This window comes from Panthera leo, chromosome C1 (assembly GCF_018350215.1).
Source record: "Panthera leo isolate Ple1 chromosome C1, P.leo_Ple1_pat1.1, whole genome shotgun sequence".
NCBI classification, from domain to species: domain Eukaryota; kingdom Metazoa; phylum Chordata; class Mammalia; order Carnivora; family Felidae; genus Panthera; species Panthera leo.
In genome coordinates, this window is record NC_056686.1 from 133,192,450 (window position 1) to 133,204,902 (window position 12,453).

A 12,453-nucleotide genomic window follows, 5' to 3' on the forward strand; every position below is an offset into this window, starting at 1 on the left:
CGCATTAAATAGACTGTCTCCTTCACAAAGTTCACTAGCAGGTGAGGAGATCTTTTTTGTGGAGTACTTGGTTGAATTTGGAGTGTTCTAAGATAAGGTAATTTTTGTGTATCCTGACAGATAAATTATTCAAGACAGTGAGGGATTATTTACAAAGAATTGATCCAACCATTAGTATGCCATTGAAAGTGGGGGCTGGGGTGGGCTGGAAGCAGGGTCAAGTGTATGTCTACATTAATTGTGCCTAGCACAAACGGTTCATTACATTCTTTACAAAAAAAAAAAAAAAAATTAGGTTTTCCACAATGAACACTGTATTGTTTAGAGGACTAAAATTTTCAAGAAATCTACAGTCATTTTAATCAGAGTGTAATTGTTAAGCAAAAATAGGATGTCTAAACTTCATCAGAAAGTCTCCCTCCCTTCCTGCCTCTTCTATTTCTTTGTTTTCATTTTGTGGTAACTAACTTATTGAATTCTTTTTTCTTCTCATTACATTCTTTCAGATGCTTCTGTATCTATGAAATCTCCTCTCTCTTTATACTACTTTTCCTTCCTTTTCTCCTTTCACTTTTCCTGCCAAAATATTTTTTGAAATAAATGGTTTTCAGAAACGATGCATGTAATTAGCTTCAGAGAATTAAAGATAATATTACGTTAGATATCTTAGATAATGTTTTGTTTTAGAAATAACAGTAAAAAGTCATACCATAATGCAAAGAAACAAATATAGTAAAGCTGGCAGCATTTATCTTACATATTTCCAAAAGATTTTCATATTGTAGGAGAAGACATATGCCACTATATGCAACATAAGGTTATCATATTCATATCTATCTTGTATGTCTAGGACAAATTTTATTTAGTGCTAGGAATGTAGAATGAGATTGGTCTCACTGACCCTTGACTTCAGACACTGTTCACCTTAACAAATGACCAGGGATATTTCTCTAACCAATTGTTTACCAACCTTGCACATCAAATGATCAAATGGAGAAATCTATCTGCTAAATGCAACATAAAGTTTTTCTTGACTAGATGACTGTGTTGAAATATAAATTTCTAAGTTATAAACTTATTTCTAGTGGCCTCTCCTCAAGTGAATTTATCCTAAAATCTATCTATAAATTAGATTAATTATTGTACTTATTGTCTCTTCTTTTAAAATGGAACTCTAACAGAAATATCTCTTTGGATATGAAATATGGGATTTGTATTGTACATGTTCTCTAACACCTGATACAGCTTTACAAACATTAAGTCACCCATTTTTGTCAGTGGTGGTTAAATAGATTTTTCCTATTCCACAGGTCTAATTGCTTTTAAGAGACATCATAAGAACTAAAAATAAGGAAGTATTATTATTGTTGTTGTATTACTCTGAGTTCTTAAGTATCCAATATATGTTTTGTCTCTGGGTCTATTTCTAGCACTCAAACCCTCCTTACTAAGAATGAGATCAGATTATGATTGTGTAGTGGATATATTAATTTTGTTCTCCATCGGATGATACCTATCTATATTAATTATCTTGTATCTCGGTGTGTATGAATAAATCCCAGAGCTATTTAGGTCTTTGTATTTTGCTTCCTAGCTCTTTTGTCTTATAAACTACTATATGTCTCACTGCAATAACAGTGAATTATGTTTGGCAAACTAGCTGTCTTTATGAAAGTTGCGTTTTAATTGGACATTTGAAACAACCAGCTTTAAACCTGTGATTGGCCTTGATTTCTTTCGAGATACACTTACCACAAAAATGTACTCTGTGGGAATTTGGTAAACTACCTGATAATAGGATAAATCATTTTTAGTTTACAGGAAAAAGCAAATGCTTCATTATTTTGTTGCTATTATTTACTATATCAAAAAGTAAATATAATTTTAGCTAGCTATGTGCATGAGTCCAGATATCATTTGGCAAAATGAGTCAAGCGGGAAAACTTCCATTTCTTTGTGATGACACATCAAATATGTCCTTATCTCTAAAAGCATTAAGGATGAAGGAGCAAAGCCTTCCTACTTTGTTTTTCCAAGTAACTTTAGCATGAATAGAAAAATCTAAATTATGATATGTTTACTCTGCAGGAGCCAATCAGAAAGAAATAGCCCTAATGAATGGTTTGACTGTTAATTTACATCTTCTACTGGTAAGTTTCCTTTCCCACCAATGTTTAGTATACACTCATTTGTAGAATCTGACATTTTTCTATCTTTAATTCATGAGCATCTGGTGGTTTACTTATTTAAAAATAAGTTGTGAGGTTATTTTCATTTTTACCAGGAAATGCTGGACTATGATAGAAAGGCTTCTTCATAATCATGGGAGAGTTGACTCTTGCTAAGAGCTTTAAAATGATGAACAGTTCTTATCTCAGAACATAAGGAATAAAAGTCACAGTGGGTTAAAAGCAAAACTGCTTGCAAGCACACAAAACAATGATGTACAAATGCCAGCAAACACTGAGGTTTTCAGAAAGAGTTTTCCAGTATGCTGGACGTTAGCAGGGTGGGATTATGGATCAGCTATGTTTTTGTAGATTAATTTTGGAGGAGTAGGTTAAAAAAGAATTAAAAAATAAAACTAGCTTGGAGAAAAGGGATCTAATACCTTAAATGAGTTACTGTATTTAAAGTGTTTCATACTGCCTAAGTACTTAATGAATATGTATACCTTACGATGTCAAATATATTCTTGATTTGGAATATGGTGCCTATAGTAACTGCTTGATGCTTTGAAAAATATTTTCATTTTTAAGCAAGTTTTTGGAAACATGTCTATGTAACCAAGGTGCACAATGACTGTATTAATATTTTATTTTAATGAAATGAAGAAATGATTATGAAATATCCCCAGAGGGACATGTTCATGAATTATGTTAAACATGATGGTAAATAGCATAGTTTTAAGTCAGACGCCCTGGGGTTTGATTCTTAGCTAAGTAACTTAATGTCTGTTTGACCTTGGACAAGATTTTAGTGATTTCTAAATCTTCATTTTCTCCTTTGTGAAAATGAGAACAAGAGTACCTACCTTGCAGGTATACACGAGGGTGAAATGTGATATGTGAAAATTGCTTTAGCACTTGGCCAATGATTAACACTGAGTTAACAGCAGCAATCATTCCATTGCTATTGTTGTTATTGTTATCTTCTAGGAACTGTGGGGGGAAAAGAAAGGCCCCCCTGAACAAATAAGCCACTTCTCCCTGGTGCCTCTAAAATGCCAAATGTCTCATGTCAGGCCTGAGGTACTTTTAGTTGGACCTAAAATAAAATCTCATAAAATCATAAAGCAGTGGAAATATTATGTACCAGAAACCAAATCAACAGCCTAAGATAAATCAATATAAATAAGATTTATATAGAACATGATATTTCAGCCTCATGATAGAGAAATCACCATTAAAAGCACTAGGAATACAATTTATCAATTAAAATTTAGGTAAAGTTTGAAAATCTGTTTTTATCTGATTCACATTGTCTCCCAAATTTGCTTTTCCATTGATAAATGTAATGAACAATATCTTTATCTTTTTTGTAATTCATTGGAAATAAGGCTAATTGGCAAAGGTACCCTTGATAGGCATGCAGACGTGTAATTAAGTAATGCTGGAGATGTGTAATTAAGTAATGTGGTATACAATGAACACAGGTATAAATTGTGCATTAATGCTTTTCTCAATAAATCCATTTCATTGCAGCTATCATTTTTTAAGCCTACACCAAAACGGTATAAGATTCTTTTGGAAGCCAAAGCCTTCCCTTCAGATCATGTAAGGATTCTTCAAATTATATTTATATTCTTTCTACTCTTCCTAGAGGTGCACACCATTTGCCTGCTTTGAATGTTTATTCACTAATCTCTTTCAAGTAACCTTACAATAAAAACATCTGTCAAGTGCTTTTGATTAGGCATTTTTAAAATATAGAATGTAGCTTTTTTTTTTTCCTTCTGTTCAAGTAAAACATGTGTTAGGGGAGGAAAGGATTGAATGGGAACATTGATTTATTAGTCTTTTTAAAAACATTGAGTGAACTGCTGGTTTAAATCAAGTGCAGTTATAAATGTTTTATTAACTCTTGTTGCTGTTTTATTTTATGAAATCAAATCAATACATACCCCAGTGCTTACCCCTTCAGCTACATAGAATAAGGATATAAACTTGTATTTGTCGATAGCATGCTAGCATAATTATTGCTGCTTTATTATTGAAAAAAATATTTATTAAAGATTAAAATTTTTTTTTGTTGTTCATTAAATCTTGCTACTTTAAGAAATTTGATTGTTCCAGACAGAGACACAACTAAAAGTGTATTGCGTGTTTCAGATTTAGTGCTAGGCAAATTTGATTTCTGTCTTTCTGTTATCACTGCTAACTATTCTAACCCACATCTTGTAATTTTAAGTCATTTAATCATATTAATAGCCATTACTTCACTAAAAAGGATGAAAACCCTAATATTAATTATTGCTTAATAATTATATATTATTGACATTATTAATCAAATTAATAGCCATTACTTCACTAAAAAGGATGAAAACCCTAATATTGAGAAAAATTCAGGATCCCTGTAATTTCCTGTTCCCATTCATATCCTGTAGGCTCAGGGAAGGGAAATTTCTGATCTTCTTTCCTTTTATTAGTTACTCTTTTTAGGGTAAAGCCTTTCTTTTTAGGGTAAGCCCTTTTTATACTCTAGTTCAAACATAGCAAGTCCACAGTACTCACTCTGGTTATTTTGTAAGCTCCATTTTTGACTTAAGTTAGGTGACAAAACATCTTCTAAAAACCACTTGGAACACCCTAAAGTCTAGATGAAAAATGTAGTGCTTCAAGGAATGTTCAGATTCCTGTGTATAAACTATATTAAGCAGTTCTTCTCTGATGTGTTCTGTTTAGTCACTTTTAACCTTGACCTTAAAGTTAATGTAATAGTGTGCTTTTATTGTCATTTTATTATCTCTTTTTGGAGTTATTTTAATGTATTTCTGTGCATTGGACTTGATTTAATAAATCATTCTTCTTTTCCAGTATGCTGTTGAGTCACAGCTTCAACTACATGGACTTAACATTGAGAAGAGTATGCGGATTGTAAAGCCAAGAGAGGTATGAGAGAAAGATAAATAAATATTCATTATGCTTCTATTTGGGATTGATTTTTTTCTTCAGTGTCCTCAAAAGTTTATTATTTTCATTACTTTAATAGAACTTTCAAGAAAATATAAAAGACCTATACTTCTGTTACTGTTAGCTAATTTTGCTTACAATGGAGAATTAACTCAGAAGTGTATTTATTTTCATGTTTCAAGGGATAGTCATGTTACAAGCAAACTATTTTCCTTTGAATACCACTAGAGTCTCTCATTTTCTTCAGTGAGATGGAAAGGATGGCAAATTACATATATCATTTTCAGTTTCAAGCTCCATAGCTTATGGATGCCTTTAAAATGATATTTGTTGAAATATCTCTTTTTACTCTAAGTATCAGATGTTGTCCTTTGTGCTTGACTCAAAGCGGGTGTAAAGAGGGATATGGTTTAGTGGAAAGGACTTGGGCTTTTCAGCCTGGCTAATACACTCCACAGAAATCCCAGACCCATCAACTTATCGGGCAAGGGACTTTGAGATAGTTACTTTATCTCTCTGCAATACCTTCATATTTAAACAGGTAACAAAGGAAACACATAATCAGGTTTGACATATGTTTACGATCTAAAATACTGTGCACTTTACATTAACAGAGATGTATGTAAGGCTAAGTTGCACAGACTTTGACATATGAACCTTGTAGCTTGTGTAATTTGGCATCAAGAGATCTACACAGAATAAATGGTAGGTCTCACAAATGATGCTCCCAGGCTCTTAAGCCAATGTTGAACAATTATTTCTTTCAATCCAGAATACTTTGAGAAATTAAAATCTACTCCATTTAGTTCTATTTGCCAACATGCAATAGATTAATGGAATAGAAAGTTCTCATACCTGTGACAGCATATCTATTTCATACCTCATATAAAAATTGCTAATTTCTACTAAAAATGAATATAGCCACTAATTTACCAGACGTTTTAATGTTAAGAGAGACAAGTGTTGTGGAACCTCATGAGTTAATCATAATCTTGGGAGCATTCTTTAGCATTACGAGATCAGAGAAATTCAACATCAGAGAGAACCACATTCTGCCATTAAAAAATATATTTCTTATTTGCTTTATACTGAATCCTCAAATATATAGATTGTTAATATATAATACTTTTATTAATCTTCTTTTTGAAATTATGGTGGACAAATATATTAGATTCTTCCCAGAAAAAGGTTTTGGATTACCATGCTATTAATTTTACTTAGAATTTTTCTTACAATTACTGAAATCATTCTTTTTACATATAAAGTATACATCAGTTAACAATTTAGAGATTTCAGCATCGATACCATTTTTATAGATTTCAATTTTGTAAACAAGTTCCAAGCTTCTAGTAGAAATTAAAGTGTGTGCTGTATTTGTGATATATATGTGCCTAACATGGGAATAGTAATGGACAAATAGCAACAGTTACCAAAAATTAAAATAACTGAAGGAAAATTTATGAATACCTTAAGGAGTTTCCCTCAGATATTAATGGAGTTAATTATACTTTGACTTCAAAACTATGTCAGATTTAGCACAGTAGAAAATTCATAAAAACTTTATGAATGATTAAGAATGATTAGGACAAGTAGATACTTTGTATTTATTTAGCTGATTTCTTTTTGCTCAAGTTGTTTGCAAGACCAAATCTAAATTAATTAGCCATTTTCTCTAAGTAAGCAATAATTAGTCTTAGCTGGAGAGAAGTAGGGAAAACTAACCTTGATAATATTGACTTTTATTGATATTTCCCTTCATTTTTGGATCTTGATCCTTAGATCAATGTGGAGGAGAGTTTCTCCTTAAAGTAACAGAAAATATTGATTAGGTTATATTCAGATGAAAGATCTATAAGGATTTTTTATCCTGGAAAAAATACTGTGATAGGTTGATAAATGAAATAATAATTTTCAAGAAATTTTCGCCATTTAATATTTCATGGACTTCTAGTACTTTCTGATATTTTACTGGATGGGAAGGAGGAGAAAACAATTCGTAGGTATGGAGATACTGAAGATTAATTGAAAAACTGAAGAAAAAACTCAAGTGAGTAGGGTTTTGCGAAGACTTTACTTTATAAACATTTTTTTATTATTTTATTATCATTTCTTATAACAAAAACCATACAAAAATTCTGCTCTCTTGTCAGATTTTTGAAGACCATTAATCTGAAAAAAAAATTGTCTTTGATTGTTCTTAGGTGGGAAAAGTTCAAGGTGAATTTTATTTTTTTTTATGTTTATTTGTTTTGAGAAAGAGCCTGCATACTCACAGATGTAGGAGAGGGGTAGAGAGAGAGAGAGGGAGAGAGAGAGAGAATTTGAAGAATGCTCCACACTCAGTGCAGAGCCTATCATGGGGCTTGATCCCAGGACCATGAGATCATGACCTGAGCCAAAGTCAAGAGTCTGACGCTTAACTGATTGAGCCACCAGGTGCTCCATCAAAGTGAATTTTAGATTGGAAAATTTGAAGTGATAAATTTATTATTGTGGATTTGGTGTAATTTGTGTCTAACTTGACTTTAGGGGGAAGAAACATTGAGAACAGAGGATATCCTTGAAGTAATTGAAAAGGAAGGAGACTCAATTGCAGTGATCCTGTTCAGTGGGGTACATTTTTACACTGGACAGCTCTTTAATATACCTGCCATCACAAAAGCTGGACAAGCAAAGGTATGCACATCATTTTCTCCTTCCCACATTGCCCAAAAAAATCACTCTACTGAGAAGTATGCTAACTGCACATTGTAGTGAAATCTTTTTGTTTGCACCCATGTAAAATTATTTCAACAGTTAAAAGCAAAACAAAACAACACAGTAAGTCTTACATTAAAAAAAAAAATCTGTAGTCTTTTGCTTGAGGCATCTCTTTTTAAACCTCTTTTTGTCACTTCTATGACCTCACTTCCTTACTACCTTCTGCTCTCCCTCTAATCAGTAAGACAGGTGAGGTTTCTGCATGCAGGTGATGTCATTTGTACTGAGTTACGCCATCACCAGGCACCAGACAGAATACTTCAGAAAATAACTGCATATGCCAAGATTGTTCGAAACACAACCCTACTACTTTGTCATGCTATAACTCATTCTAAATATAACTCAGTTCTCACTTAACCCTAGGTGCTCAAAGAAAGGGAGATGCAGAATAAAAATTAACAGTCGATTTTTACACAGTGTACTTTTAAAAAGCCACTTTGTTCTTAAGAATGTTGAGAAATTATTATCCTGCCAATAACGAGAATTTTTCCATACATATTACTAAATCACACTTAAATTGCTTACTATTTTGAAACTGCATCTTTTTATATAAGTGTTTGTAAAAAAGCGTTTTTAGTGTTTGTTTGCCTGAAAAAGGAAATCAGAGGATCAATGTTCAACAGTTACAATTTGTATTTAAAATCCTTACATAACAGTTCTATGTGATTCAGCAATGAAATTATGCATTTAAAAAGGTGACAATCGAATTTTCTTCTGAACATTAACAAGTTATGGGATTAATATATGTGTGAGGTCTAGTTAATATATTCAGTTATTGAAGCTAATGAATAGAACTAATGAAAAGAAATTTAGCACCGTTATCCGCCATCTCTAGGAATTTCCAACCACGGCTTCCAACTGGTTTGATGGATAACTGTGAAGGTGGTGCATTACGAAAGATATAAAGATAATGTCTTCTTAATTTAGGCTTTAAATGTTAAACACCAAAATAAAGAGAGGTCAATAAAAAATTATATTTTTCAGTGCTATGCGAGTAACCAGCAGTCCCTGATCCCCTTAGTGTACATGCATGTCTCATTAACCTTCATTGAAATGAGGCAGGAAGATAGAGAAGAAAGACCACGGGCTTTGGAATCACAGTCTGAGCTTTAAACCTTAACTAGGTCATTTAATTGTTATATGATCTCAGGCAAATCACTTGACTTTTCTGAGCCTCTTTCACAAGTGTTAATTTGGGACAACAGGACCCACTTCATAAATCCAGTGTTGAGAAGGAAGAATGTAAAGTATCCACTGTATTGCACACATTCCACTGTTTAGTTAGGGAACCCTCGCACCTTCTACTGACCTCAACAAATACAAACCTATGGAAGGTGGCTCAGATATATATTTTCTTTTATTTCCCATTTAAAAGCAAAATAAATTTGTTTGCTTAGGTGCCACAGGTAATTCTCATTCTTAGCCACTTTGGTTGCTAAAACCATTCTCTTGGTATTTTTCAGGCTTTCTTTTACTTAAAAAGTATAATAAATGCCTGCCACATGAAATTCTCATTGAGCTTTCAGTCAAATGAAGGTAGGAATGAGCAGTTCCATCTAAATGTAACTGCACAGAAGTGACAGAGACTATGCGAGTGAAATGGTGACAGAGTAGACTTCAATTTATCCATTATCAAAATTATTCTAACACTCATTTATACTCTTTCTTGCTAGACAATTTCCCACATTCCCAATGGATGTTGAGAAAAGTTATTTGAAATGTACACTTACATAGCTCTCTTGGGTGGTCTATGAAGATAAAGCTGAAGACAAAGGCAGAGAGAAAATTAAAGGTGTCAGTCAAAAACGAGTTAGGAAATCCTGGGGAAAAAAATGGCATAAAAGAGTCACTGTGAGAAATGGCTAAATAAGATTTAAAAAAGAAGAAAGTTTCCAGAAATGAAGTATGGCAGGAACCAAAATGATCTTGGGATGGAACAATGAAAGTCAACAAGAATAGTTTTTATTTCAAAATCATGTGAAAGGAAAGTGGGGACAGGAATTGCACATATACCAAAATGAGCACACATCATAAATAAGTGGCTTGTTGAGTTATTCTGAACCCTTATAATCATCATCCACTTTAAGAAACTTCTAGAACATTTATGCCACTCAGAATTCTTAGTTGTGCCTTTTTCCAAAGGTCCCACCAAAGGTATCACTCCTGACTTGTAGCCATTCATATTAACTTTGTCCATCTATAAACATGTTAATATGTCCTCTTTTGTATCTGTCTTATTTGCTCACTATTATGTTTCTGAAATTCACTCGTGTTGTATGTAACAGTAATTTTGTGGAGATTTTTGGTAGCAGTAGTTTTGTTTTTCTTTTCATTTCAGTATATTGTTATAGTGTATGAAATAGATCACAATATTTTTGTTTTCCATTCTTTTTTTAAAAAACTTTTTTTTAATGTTTATTCATTTTTGAAAGAGCGAGAGAGACAGAGCACAAACAGGGTTGGGATGGAGAGAGAGGCGGACACAGAATCTGAAGCAGGCTCCAGGCTCCCAGCTGTCAGCACAGACCCCAACACAGGGCTCTAACTCACGAACTGTGAGATCATGACCTGAGCCAAAGTCGGACACAACCAACTGAGCCACCCAGGTGCCCCTGTTTTCCATTCTAATCAGGACAGATATTTGCAGTTTATTTCTACTTGAGGGCTATTGCAATAAATGCTATTCTGAACATTCTCGTATATTTTTTTAGGTAATCATTCACACCGATTTCTGTTAAGTATATATACTTAGAATTGAAAATCTTGGAAATAAGGTATACATATGTTCCATCCTAATCAATAAAACCAACTTTCCAAAGGGTTATATCAATTTGGTATATATGCCTATCAGTAGGTATGAGAGTGTCTGCTGCTCTACATCCTCACCAATAGCCAATCTGATTAGTTTGCAATGGTAATGCATTGTAGTGTTAATTTGCACTTCCCTGACTATTGATGAGGTTGGGATTTTCAAATGTGTTTTTGCATGAGTACTGTCTTTTATGAAATACTTGTTCAAGTGTCTTGCCCAATTTTATATTTGGTTATGTCTTTTTTATTTGGTTGTAGGTGGTATAGAAATTGATTTTGAAGCATAGAAAAAATACAAGATTTCTAGTGATCATCTAAAAATTAAAAATAATTAATGAATCAAAAGAACAGTTGATACTATAGTTTTGATTCATGTAACAAATTTCAGATGCTGAGGCTTTTCTTAAATGAGAAGGCCTGAGGTGGTGACAAGTGGGGCAGGCCAAGGAAAATTAAACATAACATCAGGTTAGAGAATCACATTATAAGGGAAGGTCAGCATACAAAAATAGATCTTAATTTGAAGATACATTTTTATTTTTTCTTTGAAGCTATCTACTTTATTTCATATTATTGGCCAACCCGCTATTTTGGAGCTCTGTCTTACGTCTCTATTTCTAAATTTTCATATTCTATTACTTGTTTCTACTAATCATTTCTTCTTTTCTACACCCACTGAATGTAATTGTTCCCCATTGTCCTTTGAATTACTATCCCTAGAGATTTTAACCACTGCCGAGGTTCCACTCTCACTGCCAAGTGAAACTACAGGGTACTCCCACACTCAAAAATGTTTATTTATGCTCATCTGTGTCTTAAACCTGGAAATCCTACGTGCACTTTGAAGTCAGCATGCTCTAGTTTGTATCCCCCTAAAATGTTCCTACTATTTCATGCCACCACCCTTCTGGACCTTTACAGGCAACTCTAATATGCTCTTCTTCTGTGCCTTTTCAACCAATCACTTCTTAATTACATCCTCTCAGGTTTGGTCTTTTCTTTTTTTTTCCAGTTTTTTTTTTTTTTTTAATGTTTATTTATTTCTGAGACAGAGAGAGACAGAGCATGAGTGGGGGAAGTGCAGAGAGAGAGGGAGACACAGAATCAGAAGCAGGCTCCAGGCTCTGAGCTGTCAGCACAGAGCCCAACACGGGGCTTGAACTCACACACTGTGAGATCATGACCTGAGCCGAAGTCGGTCGCTCAACCGACAGCCACCCAGATGCCCCTGGTCTTTTCTTTAATATTCCTAAATCAATTATGAAGTTTTTATACTTTAAGAAACAAAATCCCTGTGGGAAATTAGCCAAAAATTAGGAACTTCTTTTCCCCATGATTAAAGATTTGAATTAGAAGCCTTCTGGGATGCAGTAAGCAGTTGAGTAACGTCTAAATGGCATCTCCAGGGCTCTCTTGTCTTTCTTCTTGGGCTTCTCACATCATGGTCACAAGACAGTTGTCCCAAATCCAGATATCACAATTCTATTTAAGGCAGAGAGAAGGAAGGAAGGAGAAGTAGCAATGCAGCTTAATCTATCCCTTTCATCCAAAGTGCAAAATTATTCCCAGAAAAAGCTAGCAGATTTCTGCTTATGATTCATTGCCTTCTGAAGTGGTAGCTTCAAAAGAGCATGAGTAAAGAAATTTTTAACCTTTATGGTCTTATAGTAGAAAGAAGTTAAGGAAAAGGGATTGGGAAAGAGTTTGAGTTACCAACCCACAGTATTTCCCATTTTCACCCTCATGGGGC

The 12,453-nt window shown here is 33.5% G+C and overlaps 1 protein-coding gene across 2 annotated transcripts in view; it reads left to right on the forward strand.

Annotated features, from left to right (window-relative positions):
• Nucleotides 1-12,453, forward strand: part of KYNU (kynureninase) — a 110,717-nt gene that overhangs the window by 37,534 nt on the left and 60,730 nt on the right. For both annotated transcript variants that reach the window (XM_042952391.1, XM_042952392.1), the window contains exons 5-8: nucleotides 2,089-2,150; nucleotides 3,705-3,776; nucleotides 5,037-5,111; nucleotides 7,662-7,808. In XM_042952391.1, coding sequence (XP_042808325.1) covers nucleotides 2,089-2,150; nucleotides 3,705-3,776; nucleotides 5,037-5,111; nucleotides 7,662-7,808 — 356 coding nt within the window. The remainder of the gene's footprint in view (nucleotides 1-2,088; nucleotides 2,151-3,704; nucleotides 3,777-5,036; nucleotides 5,112-7,661; nucleotides 7,809-12,453) is intronic.